The 21,597-nt window shown below is 28.3% G+C and overlaps 1 protein-coding gene across 1 annotated transcript in view; it reads left to right on the forward strand.

Moving 5' to 3' along the window:
- Nucleotides 1-19,814, forward strand: part of LOC107440933 (kinesin light chain) — a 33,475-nt gene extending 13,661 nt beyond the window's left edge. The window contains exons 6-12 of the mRNA XM_043040994.3: nucleotides 1,505-1,586; nucleotides 4,399-4,615; nucleotides 7,429-7,516; nucleotides 17,387-17,488; nucleotides 18,031-18,204; nucleotides 18,783-18,876; nucleotides 19,585-19,814. Coding sequence (XP_042896928.2) covers nucleotides 1,505-1,586; nucleotides 4,399-4,615; nucleotides 7,429-7,516; nucleotides 17,387-17,488; nucleotides 18,031-18,204; nucleotides 18,783-18,876; nucleotides 19,585-19,619 — 792 coding nt within the window. The 3' untranslated portion in view covers nucleotides 19,620-19,814. The remainder of the gene's footprint in view (nucleotides 1-1,504; nucleotides 1,587-4,398; nucleotides 4,616-7,428; nucleotides 7,517-17,386; nucleotides 17,489-18,030; nucleotides 18,205-18,782; nucleotides 18,877-19,584) is intronic.
- Nucleotides 19,815-21,597: the final 1,783 nt, after the last annotated feature.

Here is a 21,597-nt window from a genome sequence, read left to right on the forward strand (position 1 = left end):
ATTTATTCAAAAAATACTTTTTTATTAAAAAAACACACTTTTTCTGAGATATTTTCCCTTTTATCAATAATTGATTTAGCAAATATATATATATATATATATATATATATATATATATATATATATATATATATATATATATATATATATATATATATATATATATATATATATATATATATATATATATATATATATATATATATATATCGAATTAAAAATTGGGTTTTTTAAAAATCATGCAGAATTTCGTAGCAATAACCGTTGAAAAGGCGATCGAGAAACGAAATAGACTTACGACAGAATCTGTGCAAATTGAACGCATTAAAAAGTGATGACTCAAATCTGCAATCTAAAATTTTCTATTTTTTAATGTTTTAATTATTTATTTAATTTTTTAAAATTTCATTATTTTTATTTTTCAAAGAAAGAAATTCAGTGTATTTAGAAGATTTCACGGGCTGCAGGTTTTCAACCCAATTTATGCTAAAAAAAAAACATTGCTAGGAGTACAGAAAAGTCTCCTTTTTCTGAAAATAGTTGCTTTTTTAGCCTTTTCAGGCAAAAAAAGTTGCATAGTCGCCTCATGCTGAAAATAGTAGCATTTTTGTTGCCTGTGGCAACCCTGAATTTGAATATGTGAAACGCATTTAATGTGAGTTGCTTTCATTTCACCTCCCAATGAGGTGAGCCGGGTTCGAATCTCAGCGATGGCTGGTCAATACGAATCCCACGTAAATTTATCAATTATTTTTTTTTAAAGAAATGGGAAGTTAAAATGCTTACTTGCTTTTTCCATTATTTTTAAAAAAGAAAAGAAGAGTTCGAGAGAGAAACTAATGATAGGAAGAGGAAAGAAACAAAATGGTCTAACTACCCCAATAAGTCACACAATATTTATATATCAAAAATAGGGAAAATAATAACTTTTTATTTTTTTGTAACACATAAAAAAAAGAGTATAAAAATGCAATTAAATAACCACCATATGCCCCAAGCTTAAAGGGACCATCTTTAATAGTCGTTTCCGATTATACATCGGCAACTTTGAAGTCTTCTAAAAAAGATTTAAATTCATAGAAATAAAAATATTTGAGCGTATACGTAACTATCAAATATAATATATGCAATAAATGCAAATGTCAATGAAGAATTTGTAATGTATGCAATATATGTTATATGTGTACTACTTTAAACAAGCAGAAAAAATTATTAAAAAGAAAGTTTTTTTACAAAGTCACGTTCAACGTGTACTATTATGTAATCTAGACTAAAATGGTGCTATAAACTAAGCCTGCAACAGAAATAAGCTTTTAGGGCACTTTAGGGTAATGGGACGCGTATTTACTTGAAGAAGTCAAACCCCCAAGGTGGTAATCATCCCAATGCTATTACTCCAAAATTAATAAAACAATAATTAATGCAGCTTAATAATTATTGTTCTTATGTATGTATGGACAATTACTTACTTCCTTGTTGTAACTAACATATAACTTTTTGACAGCCAATCATAGATGACACATCAGATGAAGCCGAATCTTTAGATTTAAGTTTTATTGATGAAAAAGAAATGGAAGAAACTAGTTGTAAGTAAAAATTATGTAATAAACAAACATTTCGTCAAAATGCGTCGATACTAGACACGTATACGAACACAATAGTTATTTATATGTCCAATATATGACCGACGATTTAATTTCTTTTTTTTTTTTTTTTTTTTTTAATGGCGGGCACTTGGAGCTATTGTCCATTGGCCACAGAAAGTGCCAGAACTGCTAATTCTCTTTTCGTTACCCAGTGGGCACCTGTGGCGAAGCCACGGCGGTGGAACAGCGTCGCCCACGTCACACTACCACAACCCGTTTATAGGGCGGGTCACATTCACACACAAAGGAGAAAGGACATAGAACACAGGAGGGAAAGAAACATCCATGCCTTGCCCGGGATTCGAACCCAGAACCTTTCTGATGCAAGGACAGTTCCCTGCCCCCTACACAGACTGGTCGGCCGATTTAAAAAATCAGTTATAGGAAAAGGGGAAAAGGTATAAATGTACTGTTTTACTGTGTTCTACTCAAGGTTGTCAAGTTTCTGCCGAGGTGGTTAAAACCACTGGTAAGAAACCGGTTAAAACTAGCATGGCAGAAACCCTTTTCTGCCACATTTGTGGCAGAAACTGGCAGAAATTTAGAAAATGACATAAAAGTACGTACTGAGATTGACATACAATGGGTAATTCATAGGAAAAACAATTAAATGTTAAACAAAGTACAATTTATTTAAAAAATTATCACCATTCAAAATCAAATATTACATTGTTTGCACTCTGCAGTAATCTATAACAAAAGACAAGTTTTGATGCAGTTTCTAAACCTAAACAATTTCTCAATTTGCTATGCACGAACGAAAAATTTGAGAAGATTCTCTCAAGTCCAGCAGAACTAGCAGGCATAGCCATCAAGAAACAAGCAAGATTTGTGAAATTTTCATCTATTGCATATTTTTTAAAACTGGACCACCATGTAGTTGTCAAAACTTGACCGGAAAAATAAGTTTCAGGAAATGGGTCCGATTTGTTTTGCAAAACTATGACATAAGGTACAAAATCTGGGTTAATATTGGCGAGTAAAATTCTGGCACTTTCTTCTTGAGCACATGATAATTTCAATCCCACAAATACTTTGGATGCAGCATATAAGCTAGCAAATGACAATCAGTGACTGCCTGTTTAAATCTGTATGTAAACAAAATCTCATTAAGCAATTACTAGAACTAATATAGACATTTTTTAGTTTCTGCCGGTTTTTACCGGTTATAACCAGTTTCTGCCGGCAAAAAGCCAACCCTTGTTCTACTTTGGAAACTGAATAATATATTGGCATTAAGTTTTAAATTTGGCAACAAAATTCTTTAACAGATGATGCTAATGAATTGAAAACTGTAGAACGATATTCTCTGCTGTTTGTCAGACCGTTTCAACTGAAATATTAGCACAAAAGTCTGCTAATGGACAACTAGTCGTTTTTTTTACTTTATTACGTAGTAAAGTTAACTGTTAACCGAGCTTACAGCCAAAACGTAAATATTTGCCTCACCTTTTAATCAAAATATAAACAAATACCGAGTTTGAACAATTCTTGTTTCTCTCCAATCAAGGATTGTTACATAACACAGCAGGTTGAATCTTTTTCCTGATTTCGAATAACAACAAAACTAGAGGCAAATAATTGCAAAGAAAACGAAACAGTTAAAAAGTTCCACCCCATTCAAGTCATGTATTTTATCTTAGCTGAAACCTAGTGAAAAGTTTCTAGTTTCCTAAGCAGAACACAGCAAACCACAAATTTGTATCCCCTTCCCGCTTTTCTTTAACCGATTTGTAAAATCGTCTGAATTTTTGGGACACCCAGTAGCTACTTTTACCGGCTAGTCAAAATTTCAATAAATGATTAAAATATTATAATAACATTTAAAAATACCTTCACATGACCGAATGCTTTAAGTTACAGAATCTAAAATTTAAACAAAATCAGTTGAATACTTCCTCAGAAATTTTTTTTTTAAAAAATCATACGTTTAAATTTTATTTCTCAATAAAATATTTAATGACTTTTTTTTCTTCAATTTTTTGAGTTTATCCCTTAAATTATTTAGTCTAAGCTGACGTTAAATTTTTTTATACCTTATAACCTATTCGACTACCATAAAATTTCATATTCACTATTTTCAAAACTAACTTTATTTTTTTTTTTTTTTTTTTTCTTCTTCAATATTCTAACATATCTATTAAATGAAATGTTTTCTTCTTAATATAAATCAGTTAAACTTTTTAAACACGTTGAACGCCACGTTAATTTTACATGGCTTACCCGTCTGGCCAAACTAAAATTAACTACAAACTAAAATTGCAAATATTAGACAGATTTTGCTAGTTTTAAAAAGTTTAGCATAGCATATATGAAAAAGTGGTGAATTATATAAGACTACGAATAGTTTAAAAATAGTGGTGGATAAAAATCTACGAAATTGAATTTATTAAACCAAGAATCACAATAATTAAGTAAATTTTGAATAAATTTTCTGCAATCCAGCTGTTTTTCGCGGCCTATGTGAAAGGTCAGTGTCAGCAAGCGGTGGCAGACGCAGCCTAAATGTTATTTCAGTGTCAGCCACCGGTGGTTGACGCAGCCTAAATGTAATTTCAGTGTCAGCCACCGGTGGTTGACGCAGCCTAAATGGAAAGTCCAGTGTCAGCCACCGATGGCTGACACTGAAATAACATTTAGGCTGCGTCTGCCACCGCTTGCAAGTGTTAATATAGTGTACCGCAAAGTGTTAATATAAATCTCTTAATCTTTATTTTTTAATAATCTTTGATCTAAATTTTTTTCTACTCAGGTTCTTTTCCAAATTTGCCTTGTTTGTCAGAAATAGATCTCTCCAGCAATCCAAGACTAAAAATATTTTTTAATCTTGTAATGGGTTACATTACGAAAGGCTCATACGAAATTGCAGCTCCGTTGTGCAAAACAACACTTCAAGATTTGCAAGAAAAATGCGGTCCAGCGCATCCAGATGTTATTTCAATGATGGACATTATTACTTTAGTTTACAGGTAAGTTATGAACATTATTAGTGAACGTTTCTTTTTTTTTTACCGCTGGTATTAAAGTAAGAATGTTTGTGCCACTATTATTAGTAGTTTGAAATAATCAAATATTTAAAGATCATGAGAAGCAAATTAATAAATTCCAAAAAAATAAAAAGTCCCATTTTTATTTTCTAATTTATTGAAATACTATTCAAATAAATATAAGATGTTGAACGTCATGAACACCCTTCATGCATATTTTAAAAATCTTCGTCAAAAAAGCGTGCACATCAGGCGTCGTAAATTAGTATTTTATTTCATAACCGTCGTTGAACAGCCGACCCAATTTTTTGTGTTTATGACTAATAATGTTCAACTACGTAGCCTTGTAATTTTGAACCCAATCCAGAAGACAAGGGAACTCCTGGATCAATTAGGGGGGGGGGAATTTGCATTCGCAGAGGACTTTTTTGATGGAATTAACCCGCATTTGCGTTACACGGAGAGGAAGACCGCGAGAACCTCTCACGGTTAGCCTGACGGCACGGGGACTCTAACCCATGATCCGTCTACTACTGAGGATATTTCACGTCACACTGTGGTCGGTACAAGCCGGATGCGGAATTCGTATCGACCAGTCATCGCTGGGATTCGAACCTGGTTCATCTCATTGGAGGGCGAGCGCTCTATCCCCTGAGCCATCGTAATTAGAATAGAAATTCCGTTTCCTCACAAACCATCCCACATGCAATTTCCACGCAAACTCTGTAGAGCACCGAGGTTGTTTTGAGGTAATTGCGCTGCTCAAATCTTACGTACATGAGCATGCAAAGTTAAATTGTTAAATAAATGTAAAAAAAAAAAAATCTAATTTTTTATTGAAAATGAAGAAAGCGATATCAAAATCTAACAAATCACTAAAGAGAAGGGCGAGATAAAAAAAACATCAAAATCTGCTTGATTACCGGAAGAAACATTGCGAAGCAATTATTAGGAAAACCACCAAGTTTAATCATGCAATCAATCTGGTTTCAATGCTTTTAATCCGTCTTCCTCACTAATGATTCGATAACGTCTCAGTTTCCCTACAGCATTTATTAATTGCAACTTGGTAATTGTATACTTTTTTAAAATCATTTTTGACAAGGATTCTGAAAATATACACTAAGCATAGTGATTATGTAAAACGTTTGAATAGTTGTTTTGAAATCAACATCTAGAAACTATGTAATGCCATTATTGGTTGAATTATTATCGCAGTTTCACAGCATAAAAGAAAGTCATTTATTCGTGATCGCAACACTCGAATAATCTGGAGAGATTACCTCTTGACCCTTCCCTCTGCTCAGTTGTATGCGAATGTCTACAAAATTTTCCCCTTCCATAATATTTTTCAAATTTCATTCTCAAAATATTTTTTAAAATTTCCACGAAGCTTTCTTTTAGAACTATGTTTAATGCAGTTTTGAGTTCTACGCAGTATTCTAACTTTAAAAATTTTAATGTGTCTGAAAATTAAGACAGAAACTAAAAATACTTCTTCTTTTTATGACTCTCTACGTGCTAATGGTGAAAGCATGCGAAGTGTTGTCATAGGAAGAGAGTTCTGCATAAATATGTTATACTTGCTACAATCAAAAGCATCAATGGAAATAAGATGCTTTTCGGAATTTTATATTTATTTTTTGGTTTATTTTTGCATTTTTTTTCTGTTATAAATGTAAACAAATTACTACTGTATGTGTGCAATACGCTTTTATTGATTTTAATATTTTCAAAACACAATGCTTAAATAAAAAAGCATATTTAAAAAAAAACATTTAAAAATATTCAAAATTCATTTAAAATTTAATCAACGTATATTATTTTATGCTGAATTACAAGCATATTGCTTTATTGTATTAAAATAAATAACAAAAACGTATTATATTCCTTATTTATCATTAGTAATAAAACATTCATTTGCTATTTCATGTACACATAAGTATCCAGCCAATTGGTTGTTTTTTGTTCTTTTACATATTTTCCTATTACATATCAATGTTTGAATTAAAAAATATATTTCCTTAAATTTTTCATGCTATCCTTAAAGTTGGTATTAATTCCATTGTATTAATTTAATTTATACAAATATTGTAAATTGAATACATTTAATTAATGATATTAAATAATTCTTAAATATGAGAGTTTTCATGTATACTGAAAAACAAAGGGGAACTCATTCTTTTACACATTACTAACAATAACATTTTAATATTAACTTTCTATTTGCGTGTTAAGTTAAAATGTAAAGTAATGTATAAGCATATTCTAAATATTCAGCCATTCTTTTTTGCAAGTTATTACGTTGATGAAACGAAAAAGGATTTTTTTAATAATAAAATTAATTAATAGTTGTATGAGATTAAACCTTATAATAGTTTAAACACTTTTAATGTAAAGCGTAAATTATTGTTTACCCTTTTTAATTTTAAATAAACCAACAAAAAATATGGTTTAAACAAAACAAAAAGAAAGAAAGTAAATCTGGTTCAAATAAAAGAATAAAGTTTTTCTCTTTTCTTCAAAAAAAAAAATAAAAAAAACCCTGGTTCAAATAAAAGAATTAAGTTTTTCTCTTTTCTTTAAAAAAAAAAATTTCTCCAACTCTGGATGTGACGTATTCTCATTCTCAACAACCACATTCTGTTAGATTAGTTGGTTAGGTTTAGTTATTTTTTACTTCCTCCGTGTTCTGGAAGTAAAAATTTTTTTAACAGTAAGCATCACAGTTAAAGGCATTAATATCATAACACAAAATGTAAAATAAAATGCTTTATAATTTCCTTCTTTTCTAGAGGAATGTCAAGGTACAAAGATGCAGCAAAAATGCAACGTGACGTTTTGGATATTAAAACTAAGCATTTTGAAGACAATAAATTAAGCGTAAGTGTTCATTGAATCAACAATTTTCTCAGATTATTTTACTGCACAGAAATTTTGAAATTGCCTGTCACTACTGTCATTAAAGTAAATTCTCACTAATACACTACACCACAATATTTTTTTTATCTGATGAATTTGCATATGATTTAATGCATATGATTTAATTTGATTTAATTTATATGATTTAATTTGCATATGATTTGCATATGATGAATTTGCATATGATTATGATTTAATTACCCTTAATTGATATTGTGTATAGAAATAAACCTCGAAAGCAAATGTTAATTAACCTTCAAACACTATTTTTTCTCTTTGCAATGAGGTTTCTATCCCAGAAGAAAAACATTATTTTCTATTTTATTACCTGTCACCCTTTTTTTATATTTGTTTTATAAATATACTCAGGGGTAATTGTGAGTCCAAGTCAAAATTCCGGAAAATTTCCTGAGCTTTTTTAAAAAAAAAAAAAAAAAAAAAAAAAAAAAACAGTTTAAATTGAAAAAAGTTTAAACAAGATTGTTTTCCTTTTTCTCAATATTTCTTCGTTTACCTAATATATATTTAAAATTTTATAAATACCTATACCATTTACACATACCTATGATGACCTGGAGAAGTAATTAAAATTTACAAATATGTCGTTCTTTCTTGAGTTTATGATTATAATAACTATTTACTGACAAGAAATGAATATTAATCATGAATGAAAGCTTACAAAGTACCTGGCTCTCCTTTACAAACAAATAAAATAAACTGTTTTTAAGCTCCACCTTTGAAAATTTGATTTCCGGAAACTTCTGTGATCAATGATTTTTGAAACGTTTGGATCTTCGATCTCCGGAAACTTCCTGATCACTGTTAGCGAAAAATCCGGAAATCCGGATTTTTTCCGGAGCACAATCAACCCTGTATACTATTGGTGTTCGAACCAGTGCCGTAACTTCACCCTTCGGGGCCCTGGGGCTCAAATTTTTGCCGGGGCCCTTTTCTAAAACTTTGTGTACTTCATCTCTAATCGTCATTTTAGCTACTTATGTATCATGTTGATTAATATATTTATGAAAATAAGTCACTTGTTCACATAGAAATGGGATTACAAAATATTGCAAGTTGTAAATTTAACACTAGAATGTAAAATGTTATATTTAAAAAAATTAATTTTTAATTACAAAACACAAATAAGACATCTAAAAATAATTACAAAACACATACTAAATACAGATTTTAAATCTATTTAATGGTTCTAGCTTGGTAGATAGATTTATACACTTAAGTTTGTTGATTATACATCAGTTTGCATTAAAATAAATGTCTAGAATAAAGATTTCATATTTAAAATTTTAGATTAGTTTCAGTTTTTGAAAATATAGTAAATTGTAAAATAGATTTCATAGTAATAAAATTTTTTAAAAAAGGTGAAAAGAAAAAAAAAATTTTATAAAGTAAAAAAAAGTCATAAAATTTATATTTATAATTATTAGTACAAAATATAAATCCATCCATAATTTGAAACACAGTCCACTAAATTTGCTAATCTATTATTAATTAATAAAAATTAAAGAATAAATTATAGCAATTTTAAAATTACTGAACATAAATCTTTCTAAAGATTTCTAAAATCTGAAATAAAAAATTTCAAAACTTAAAATTTATTTCTCCTGGCCTTTGTTGCCGCAAATTCATCAATTATATCGCTGAAATCAATATTTCGTGTTTTTTCGATTTCAATAGACAGTAGAGCAAGTCCATTCAATCAATCCTGTCCCATCGAACTTCTTAAATAATTTTTTATAAGTTTCAATTTTGAGAAAGTATAACAACAAGTATAATCTCTACACACTGTCACGAAGTGCATAATACATCCTTAATCCATTACAGTGATTTTTGCTAGTAACTGACAATTTTTAATGTTTTTTTTTTCTTTTCTTATTTCAAATTTTATTGTAGTAATCTAAATGCAAATACTCAAAGTCGACTTTGAGTATTACTTCTTCATTAACTTCTTTGTTAATTTCTTAATTCAGTGAAATCTTCATACAAAAATTTCTTTCAATTTTAGTTCAAATGGGCGAACAATTAACTATCTCATACACATTTTATAGATAAGCAATTACATTTAAAAGAGATGTTTAACAACTATTTATATTTTAAACTTTCTTTTCCTCCTACACCAGTCGTTTATCATCATATAGGTCGGTCATTTTAGATATAAAATAAAGTTTCAGAACTTCCAAGTGTAAAAGTCATTTTTTTTCAAGTGCTACATTAGAATACTAGGAATAAGCGTAACAAGAAATTTTTATGATATAGTATAGTATAGTTACGTTAGAATTTTCTTTCAAATGTTAAAGGGTAGGATATATTAATTTTAAGACATTAATAAAATGAGGAAAAGAAAGAAGAAACAAAATATCTCGATTTGACCAAGATTTCTAACATTTTGAGAAACGAACAAACTGTGTTTTTAGAAAAATATTCTGAGTTTGTATTTTAACGTTTTGTCTGCATATTAAGACATTTTTACTTATTTCCGCTTTTTACATATTCTTGTCATCTAATTTATTGTATCCAAAATTTTAAACATATGACTACTAGGAAATAAAATTTTTATAATTTATTTTTGGTTGTTTCAATAACGTATCATGAATTTCTATCATCTTTATTTAATAAGTTAAAAGATTTTTTCATTACATAATTTAAGTTCACATGCATTCCATCATACATAACAAGCTAGATAGATTTAAATGGCTTTTAAATCACTTGTCATTTTGACGATTATTTATTGATATATTTATGCAAAATTGCTTGATAACATTTGTTTTATCGAATGAAAAAATAAACTTTTGTGATGTAATGCAAATTAATTTACATTTCAAATGTTTCAAGAAAAGCTTGTAGATATTTCTAGAAGTAAGTAGTAGTTCACGTAAGGAAAGATTTTCGATCAAAGTTTTGATACATAATTAAATGAGATGTAATTCAGGCTGATAGGATAAATAATTTTGAAGTTATAATGGTCTTCTTCATAATAAGTGCATTTCAAAGACAGTACTTTTATACACACACATGAAAAAAAAGAAACATTTAAACTTTTCAAATCTAAGCACTGTTGTTTCGTGTTTTGTCTTATTTGTTTCAGTGATTTAAAATACAGACGAAATACTACCTCATTTGTCTGTATAGCATAGCAATGTTAGATAAATAAGTTCAAGTAAAAACTGTACTTGTTGTACAGGGTCCTAAAAATATAGTAATATTTAGAGCAGAATTCATTCGTGAATATTTTGCCTATCGAAACTTCTGAACAGACAAAATGGCAAATAAATATATGTATTTATGATGGCATGTAATTATATATGATAAAAAATTATGATAAGAAACTAATATTTTTTAATATTCCAAAAAGTTTTTTTCTTATTTTTTCAAAACAAAAAATAAGAAGAAAACCTTTTTAATGGTTTGTAATGACAATGAATTTTATCTGATTTGGATTTCTATATTGAAAAATACAATAGCTTTGAAAATATTTCAATGAATATCTTAAACATTGGTTGCAGTGAAAATCATATTCACAATGGAAAAAAAAATTATAAGTCTCAAAACTAGAATCTTAAATGTAATGTTTTACACATCTTGTTCCAATATTGAAAACGGAAAATAAAGTAATTCATTGATAAACAGAAATGTTCACAAATTTTAAAGAAATGATTAAATGTAATTCTGATGGTCGGATAAATTCCTTTCCTACATCAGCAATATTTATAGTTTCAGTATTAAAATTTTCAAAAATGTATACTATAAACTGAGAAAAATAATGCATGAAAAAAATTCTTAGAAAGTTATCACAAGATAATTACTTTGATGATCCTATAACAGTTTTATTTAAAAAATACTATATTAAGTGCGCTCAACACTACCTCCTTCCTCAAATGTTATGGAAACAAATTGTGCCATTTTTTAAAATCTGATTTTTTTTTTCTAATTAAGGCAGTTTTTAATAATAATATTTTAGTTAAACGTTTATATCAAATATATTTCTTCGTTATTTTAATATTTAAAGTATAAGTTAAGGATAAATTTTTGTGTTAGAATAAAAGTTACTTTTGTTTATATAAATTAGTGTTGTAAAAACAACAGAGATAGTCAAATAAATAAGACAGAATAAATGTGCAATGGGTTTGGTGTCTTATCTCCGCTCAATATAATGTGGTTATCATATAAGATAAGAATGAAATAGTAAATTGAAAAGAAAATTAATTACATTCTCAACCCAATCGTGATATTTCCCTGTTGTTTGAATTAACATATTTTCTTTTTTCTCTCTCTTAAGTATATAAAACTACAACATGTACCATTTTTGTCAGTGAAAGCAAGGAATTTGAAATTAGTTTGATTTTAATGCAATGTAGATAATGCTGATCTTAAAGAATCGACAAAAGTCTCTCATAAAAGTAGAAAGATTTATCGAAACAACCTAATAAAAAATTTTCTTCGAAGAATTTTTTTTTATTGATTGAAAAACAATGGTTTATTTAAACCAAAATACTTTAAATGATGACATAATTTCAGTTATTCTCAACGAAACAATGTTTATAGCGTTTTATTAAATTAAATGCGATTTTTTAATTAAATTAAATATGATTTTTTTAAAACCGCTTTTCAATTTTGAATGAAAACAAAATTGTTAAAAAGCATTAAAAATAGAATTTCCAATTTTAAAAATTGAATGGTCTTAATTTTAAAGATATAAAATAAGAACAAAATGTACTACATAAAAGCAATTTGACATAGGAATATAAAAAAAGCAATTCCAACAGTACATTAATACGCAGTTTTGAATGTATTAAATAATTTAATGTAAACAATTGCTTACCTCCTTAGAAATCAATTTCCTTTTCGTTTTGTTGTAATCCAAAGTAATGACATTTATATTCAAAAAAAAGTTGCAAATAATTTTAATTAGTACCAATTAAAGTTAAATTTTAATTTGAAAGATTGAGCAAAATAAAAGTTAACAAAAAATCTATATTTGAATTAAAAATAGTTAATTTAAATAAAGCTATTAAAGGAGCTAAAAATTGAAGTTAAACAGAGAGTGATTCCCGCGTTTCTTTCAGAAAAAATATGTCAACAAAAGTAATCCTCTTCGATCCCTTAAAAGCTTGCATCTGTTTTCCTAGAACATCTAGATAATTGCTTGTTTAAGACAACTGTGACTAACCGACAAATGCATGGTTCTGGAAATATATGATATTTTATAAAAGGACAAAAAGCCTATAGGGTCGTAAAGCCCAGAGCAATTTAAAGAAGTCAAAGGAAGGACATTTTCCCATAGTGTAAAAGGAGATGGCTATATTTTGAGGGGTCAGATAACTGTCTGGGTTGGTGATCTGAAGGTGTTTAAAGTCAAGGAATGCTTTAAAATATATGTCAGTGAAAGATGCATTTTATTACACCAGGGAAGGGAAAAAGAGGGGCAATTATTTTAGTTTCCTAAACACTTTTTTTATTTTTTTATGCTGAGCTCTTCTTTTGGTTAAATTTAAATTTTAAAATTGTTTTCTTAATAAATTAGAAATTGTCATATGTAGAAGAAAATTCAAGCAAAACAGACGTATTTGTCTCGGTTGGGGGGGGGGAGTTTTATTTTATTTTTTTATTTGAAAAATAGCTTCAAAAGGTGAAAAAAATAGTAGTTTCTTTTTCAGAAATTGCTAATTCTATTTTATAAGCAAAAATTACTTTATTTTAGTGAATGTCAATGTTTCAGAAGGAATGACGCTCATCAATTAAATTTACGAGGAAAAATAAAGATTGAGACTTGAAAAATAGCTTAAAAGTAGAAAAAAATGAGTTAAATACTAATTTTACTTTATTTTCGTGAATGTCTGAATTACAGAAGAAGCAAAGTACTTTCTTAGCTCCCTCGTTTCAATTTAAGAGGAAAATAAAATTTTCGACTTGGAAAATATCTTTAAATTTGCTTTTCCTTAAAAAAAAATTTAAGCAGATTTCTCTTTTTTATTTGGCGGAAAATTAAGTTTTCTATTTAGAAAATAACTTAAATGTTGAAAAAAATAGCTTTTTTCTCTTTCTGAATTTACTAATTCTACTAGAACTTACTTTTGAGAATGTCTAAATTTTAGAAGGGGTGAAGCACTCCTTTACAATTTTGAAACAAAATAAAGTTTTCGACGCTCAAAAAATAGAGTGAAAATAAAGATATTTTTCCACTTTCTTTCACTTTACTTTCCCAAATTTCAAAATGCACCTTATTTGCCCATTCAAGTTAATTTCAGAACAACATAAAGTTTCTTATTAGGGGTATAGCTTCAAAAATGCCTTTCCTCTTTTCTGTGAAGCGTTTTTGTTCTTTTGAGGAAGGGATATAATTCTCGAAAAAAGTCTGTCACCCTATGTTAAAGTCGCGAAAAAGAAGATTTTAGCAAATCTTCACACAATCTCTTTCATATATATATATATATATATATATATATATATATATATATATATATATATATATATATATATATATATATATATATGTATATATATATATATATATATATATATATATATATATATATATATATATATATATATATATATATATAAACTATTTTAAAAAATTTCGCGTGGTCCCTTCATATGGGGCCCCCTTGACCGTCGGGGCCCCGGGGCGGGGCCCCGACTGCCCCGGCGTAGTTACGGCCCTGGTTCGAACTTGTCCTCTTCCTTAAATTCAAGAAGGTTGATGTATAGTTTCCATTACAATCTGATCCCTCAAAATCTGAAGTCACCCACAGTACTTCTCTTATAAAAAATATAGCTATGGTTTCCTTGAAAGTGACAGGCATTTTATTCTATTGCACGTTTCAATTTTAATATTTTTGTAAGCTTAAACATTCTTACAGCTTTCATTTTTGGCTCTAGTATTTTCAAAATAAAAAGGCGATCGAAATGGGCTGCATGTGGCACAGAGCAGAACTTATGGCACCACTTTGCATGTTTTCACCATTAGCGTATGGATAGTCATAAGTGAAGGAAGTGCGTTAGTTTCGCTGTAGATTTTCAAATAGATTAAAATCTTGTAAGTTAGGATACTATATGGAACTAAATTAAACATAGCTCTGAAAGAAACTGTCTAGGAAATTGTAGAAAATATTTCTGACAATTACATGTGAAAAATATTATTGAAGGGGAAAATATCATATGAATATCAATGAAGGGGAAATGCCGGGATAGTCTGGTCGGTAGGGCACTGGGCCCATGCCCGAGAGTTCGAACCCCGCCGGCCGAAGACTCCCCAGTGTAATAAAGTGACTGATGTACGTTAAATCTGTCCAGTCGCAAAAGTCCTCCATGTTCCCATAACAAGTCAATACCTCTGGGGGTACTGGATTGGAGATGGATCATTCTCTGATTCAGGTCAAAATTACGATCTGTGGATGAAGTAGAAGCAGTTCATTTACGTCGCACTAGAGTTGCACAATGGGCTGTTGGCGACGGTCTGAGAAACATCCCTGAGGATGATCCGAAGACATGCCATCACAATTTTGATCCTCTGCAGAAGGGATGGCACCCCCGATTCGGTAGCTGCTGGGAACCGTGTCTTAATGACAGTCCACTGCGGGACCGATCTGTGGATGAATGAATGGATGTATGAATGGGTCCGCCCAATAAACGGGTGCGACGTATGGTGTGGCAGAATTCGAATTCTTGGCCATAGATGGCGCCACTGAAAAACAAGAAACGCACACTCTGCCTTAAATTTACTCGGTTTCACCAAGCAGGCTTGCCCGTGTGGCAAGTGCATTAGAAACAACAACAACAACAACAAATATCGTAGTACATTCCCTTACAACTAAAAAAAAAAGGAAGAGAGGAAAGGGGGAGGGTCAATACATGGAACCAATATTTGTCCCAGATAGCTTTATTCGAGCGTTGCAATTGCGAAATTTTTATTTCATTGCAATTTTAACTATGGATAATATCGCTGCATTGATTAAGGTAAAAACCAAGAGACATAAAATCAGCCCTCTTGTTGTAAATAGGGTGTGAGGAAACTTAGTAAACATATTGAATTTTTAAATATAATTAGTGAATCTGAACGTATCTTATTCTCGCAATGAGGCTTTCGCTTCATTTAAATACTGCTGTTTTTTTCCTTAAAAAAATACAATTTTGTAAAGTATACACATTAAAAAAAAAGAATAAAGCTTTTTATATCATAAGTACATCAATCTTAACCCATTTTCAGCCAAAGGTGCGTAAGCACACCATTTCAATAATTTTTTTTTTATATTAACACTGTGACATATATTTTTCATTAATTTTATTTTTCTGCCATTTTTAAGGCTTCTGAAGAGATCTATAAAAAATTAATAATTCAATCTGAGTAAACACTTTCTGCTTAGAAATTTTCAAACTACGCTGGGTTTTTTTAATTCAAAACCATTATTGACAAATTCGACTTTTTGAAAATGTATAACTATCCTATTTGAGATTAATCATTTGTTTTTATGAGGGATTAAAGTTGAAGTTCAGTAAATATAGTAAAACAAAGCTCATAAAAAACACTAGTGTTCAACTAAATGATTTGTTCATTGATTTTGTCAATTGTGCATATACGCACCACTTTATTTCTTAAATAAAATATTATTTTTCAAGAGCGAAACTCTTTTTGTGTCTTAGCGAATGTAATTTAAGCATATTTCAATGAAAATACGTAACCACATTTAATGTTACCAGATTTTATAACATTTCTATGCTTAGCCTAAAAAAGGTAAATACTATATCCCTCTATAATAATAATTTCATCCTAAAGCATTGTTATAAAGAGGCTCTACAATATTTTTTTTAGAATACTTATGCATACTTGTACCTTTCTTAATTTTGAAAAGGTTTTATAATTTGTGCAATTAAAAGCTATTAGGCCCAGGAGATACTATTAAACCTTTCTTTATATTACTATGTTACTAAACAATGTAAAATTCATTAGGTACCAGCTGGTTAACTGGTTCTAAAATAAAATGTTTTAATGCGTTAATTTTGGAAGAAGAAATTGACAAAGTCTACCTTGTTTTCAGATTGAACTTAGTGAATTTAAATAAAATAAAAAAAATGAATAGATCTAAAATTGCTTTAAACTTAGAAATAATTTTTTATGCATATACATTAATTCTCAATAATTTGTCCCAAAACTAATTTTTCTAAATTTACTACTTAAAATTGATCACATCAATTTAATACTACTGTTTTGCAATATTTTTTTAGCCATGTAATTTTTTACTCTAAAATAGTTTTTATAAAAAATATTTTATTAAATTCATTAAAAAATTTAACAAAACATTTAAAAAAAATGAAAACAGATGCTGAATTTAAAAAAAAATTGAAAAAAGTGTTTCTTTATAAACTATCACTCAAAGACTAAATAAAGCATATAATTGTGCGAAAAATTACAAAAGTTCATTTTAATAGAATTAGATCAAACTGGCGGCAAAATCAAAAATGCCATAGGCCTTATAATGTAAGTTACCAATGTAAAAGATGAAATATGAATGAAATAGTAGAGTGTGATAGAAAGTAGTGAATGACATAGAGCTAAATATAACTTAAATATATCTATGTTAAAATAACCCCTAAATTTAAATGAAAAAGTAAACGCAACATCAAGTAGCTACTATTTGTCATAATCATTGAAGAAACTATCATTATTTCTATATTTACTTACAGAAGAAATAAACTCTACAAGTATTAATTACTCACAGAAGAAATAGACTCTACAAGTATTAATTACTTACAGAAGAAATAAACTCTATAAGCATTTAAACTCTGTAAGTATTAATTATATCTTTTTATTTTCAGATTGCTTCAACATTGAATAACTTAAGTGCTCTTTATGGGAAAATTGGAAAAACAGAAGATGCTAAAAAGTTTTGCAAAACTGCTGTGAAATATCGCAAAATTGTAAGAAGATTATTAATAGGGTATTCTTTAAACATTGCCTTTGATCTATATTATGAAAGAATTAAAAACAGTTTCATCAGAACTTATCTTATCATTAGAACTATCTGCAAAGAATAAAATAGAAAAGTGATGTTGAAATAGAAAAGAAACTTACCTATTTAGTACTAAGTTTAAAAATAATGTTCAGTTTAAAAATAGAAAAGAAATTTACCTATTTAGTACTATATCATTAAATTATCACCATTTAATTAACTAAATTAAATTATACAAGATATTGTAAATAATATAGTTTTTTAAATACATTCATTAAAATTAGTTTGATTTGATTGTTAAAATAACACTAGAGCTAGATTAAGGGCATTAAAATTTGATTGGATTAATTTTCATAAGTTAAGTCATATTATAACAGGAGCACCTCAACTCATCCATCATACTTCTTTCATATACTTACCTCTTACACTATTGTGATTTAAAATTAACAATAGAGATCTCATAAAAGTTTATTATAAAAGAAAACTGTAAGAAATATTATCTTTGAACAGGTTTTAGGCAAAAATCATCCAGATGTTGGAAAGCAGTTATGTAACTTGGCAGCTATTTGTCGACACAGAAATGAACAAGACGATGCAATAAATTGTTACAAGGAGGCTTTAAATATCTTTTCTAATACTATTGGTCCTGAAAATAGTCATGCAATTAAAGCCAGAGATAACCTAGTAAGTGTCATGTTTACTATTATATTCATGAATCAGGTTGTTTAATAATGTAATTTTTTTTAACATAATAAAATAAATGTAGGTTTGTTGTCAATTTAAGAAAAGCCACTGATGTAACAAAATAAAACTTGGGTATTTATCAAAATATCAAGCACAACATTAGCAGCTACTAATTGTCAAAGTTATTGAAGAAACTTATATACAAATCTCTTTCTATTAAAAAATAGAAGTTAATCAAGAAACATCTTAAATATGTTTAAGTTTGAGTGTGTTTGTTTTCTAAGCAACGTAACAACAAAATAGAAACCAAAGGTAGAAATATTCTGCGTAATCCCATAGCCATTGAGTTGACCCATAAAAACAGTCTGCTAAAATATAAAACTTATGCTTGAATATTTGAATGATGCTTAGTATTGAATGATATGTCAAACTATAAAGGTGATATCACTTTTGAAGAACCTGTTTCAGGGGCAGTATGCTTAAAAAATAATACTTGTATTTAATGATGAGTCAATATTTGGAAAACAACTTCATACTATAGTTTTCAAGTAAAAATATTGTATTGTGTTTCCTTTTAGGCATCTTTATGCGTAGAAACAAAAAGATATAAAGAAGCAGAAAATATATACAAAGAAATACTGAAATATGATCCAAAAGAAGTTGTAAAATCAGGTAAGAACTCGATTAAATTAAGTTTATTTGTTTATTAGTTATTTCTGATATTTTTTAGTTAAACATAAAAAATGCCTATAAAACATGCAAAATTTAGTAATTAATATAAAAAAATGTATAAGAAAAATCTTCTTGAAATAAAAAAAATGTATAAGAAAAATATTTTTGACGGGTGATTTGTTTTTGTGCTCCATTTCCAAAATGTTTTAGGCTAATAAGGTATAAAAGTTGAATAAAGTAACGCATAATTTTTATTTAGTAATTTAAATACAGAAATTATATAAATAAGAGGCTGAAAATTTCTTTTCTAAGATTATAGATATTTCATAGCACAAGAAAATACTAAAATATGTATCAGATATTCCTTTATTTTAATTTGAGTAATATAGGGCCAGGATAGCCTGGTTAGTAGGGCACTGGGCCTAGGTCCATAAGGTCATGGGTTCGATCTCTGCCGGCCGAAGACTCCCCGTATAGTAACTGGAGACTGATGCACATTAAATCTGTCGAGTCGCAAATTTCTCCATGTTTCCATAACAAATCATACCTTTGGGGGTACTAATCCAGGAGTTTCCTTGTCTTCTGGATTGGTTAAAAATTACAAGGATACGCAGTTCAACATTAGTAGTAGTAAACCCGAAAATTGGGATGGTTGTTCAACGACGGATATAAAATATAAGTAATATTATAGCTGTTATTTCTTTTTAGAGGAAGAAGTTCAAAACAAATCTCTACCAACGTAAGACATAAAAAGGAACAAAGCAACAGGTCATGTGTAAAGGAGCCAAAGAACAAGTTCCAATTTAGTCAATTATTCATGAATTTTTAAATTATATTTTGTGATTAGAATTCATTATTCCTCATTGTAATAATTTACTTCTTATATTATTTTCATAAAATGTCTCATCTCCAAAAATATTAAAAAGCCAAAATTTTTACTTGTTTTGTCTAAACTTTCAATTTATTGTTATAATTTATATTGAAAAAAAAAATTAATTAGAACATACACCTTACTAAAATATACACACCGACAAAGAAATCTAATTCTTTTATAGATTCCACCTTAAATTTAGAAAAAATTTATTTTTTATTTTTTAATCCTCTGGTTGTTTTACAACAATATTTTTAATTATGTAACTGAATATTCTTCTACTTAATACCTTTTACCTAGAAAAATGAGATTTTAATAAATATATTTATAAGGAAAAAGTTGTTTCTAACACTTTTATTTAATAGATAAATGCCTTTTATCCAGTAGACTTTCAGAACTACTACAATATCTTTAATCTACGAAACTTTATTGAAGTTAGTAAATTACCTAACCTGCATTTTTTTAGAGTAATGTAGTAGGACAAAAACCCTGTCAGTTTATCAAGAAACTATTTAATTTAATAAAAAAAAAATGTGAGACACATAGCTACCGAAAACCAATCATTTAGTTCCTCATGACAAGAATTTTTTTTCAGTTTAAATCAGGTCATTAGATTAAACTTATATACGGTACACCAGTTTTGTCCACTTAATTATATGTTTTGATATATAATTTGGGGTGAAATCGCAATTTCACATTTACAGCTAATTCATAATTAATGTTATAAATAACATTATTAAAAAGTCAGTAAAAAGACATAAATTTTTTCAAGGGGTGACTTAAGTGTCTTAAATTCAGTATTATCAAATAACAATTATACGAGGGAAAAAAACACAGCAATTGTTGAATTGCACTAAAATAAGAGTGACATAAGTTTTACAAATTTAGGTTATTTAAGACTCAATGCATAATAAACTTTATTTCAGATATATTAAGAAAACAAGAAGGCAGCTTAAAACTTTCAATTAAATTCTAACACAATATAAATGCGATGTAACCAGAATAAATTAAATGAAGAATTATATACTTTTGTTTAATAAATATGAATTAAAAAATCTAAAAAACATTGATCAATGTGCATTTTGCTTGAATAGATTCAGGAAAGAAAATTATTTTTCATTCTCATGCCTCTAAGGGAGTGGCAATAACAAATTGAAAATATGAATTAAAATTATTTAAAAAATATATATATTAATGCATATTTTACATTAATAGATTCAGAAATAAAAGACAAATGGGGAATCAGCATAGTTGGCCCCTATAAAATATAAGTTTCTGTATCTGAGAATGCAACAGCATTACTTTATTTTTGATAACTTTTTTAATGGTTAAATAATTTTTTTACATTTAACACTATGAACATTAAAAAATGCAGCAATTAACTGAGCTAATCTGACCAAATAAAGATTTATTTATACGAATCACATAATTTTAATTTTTCAGTGTTAAAACACCATTACATTTCAGTGTTAAAACACTTATTTATTAGTTCAATGTGGCATAAAACAAAAATTTGACACAAAATCACAAACATTGAATCTACACAATTTTTAGATCGACAAACTTCATTTTCATAGAAGACTAATAAAATAAAATCCATGAATTTAAAACTTTCATGAATGCCCGATGGAAGCTTTGTTCATAAATCACATGGGTATTTTCGACCATAACATTATAACATGCTGCATAAATACATTTAATTCCATATATACAGCAAATATATTTCCTGAAGTTACATTGATTATTCACATAATATCAGAATAAATTAACACCAATATCCAAACAGCCTGACAATTTAATGTTATCATACAGTTTTAAACAATCAACTTTCCAATACAAATTTCTGTCTA

This window comes from Parasteatoda tepidariorum, chromosome 12, assembly GCF_982258835.1.
Source record: "Parasteatoda tepidariorum strain Cologne lab strain chromosome 12, Ptep-v5.0, whole genome shotgun sequence".
NCBI classification, from domain to species: domain Eukaryota; kingdom Metazoa; phylum Arthropoda; class Arachnida; order Araneae; family Theridiidae; genus Parasteatoda; species Parasteatoda tepidariorum.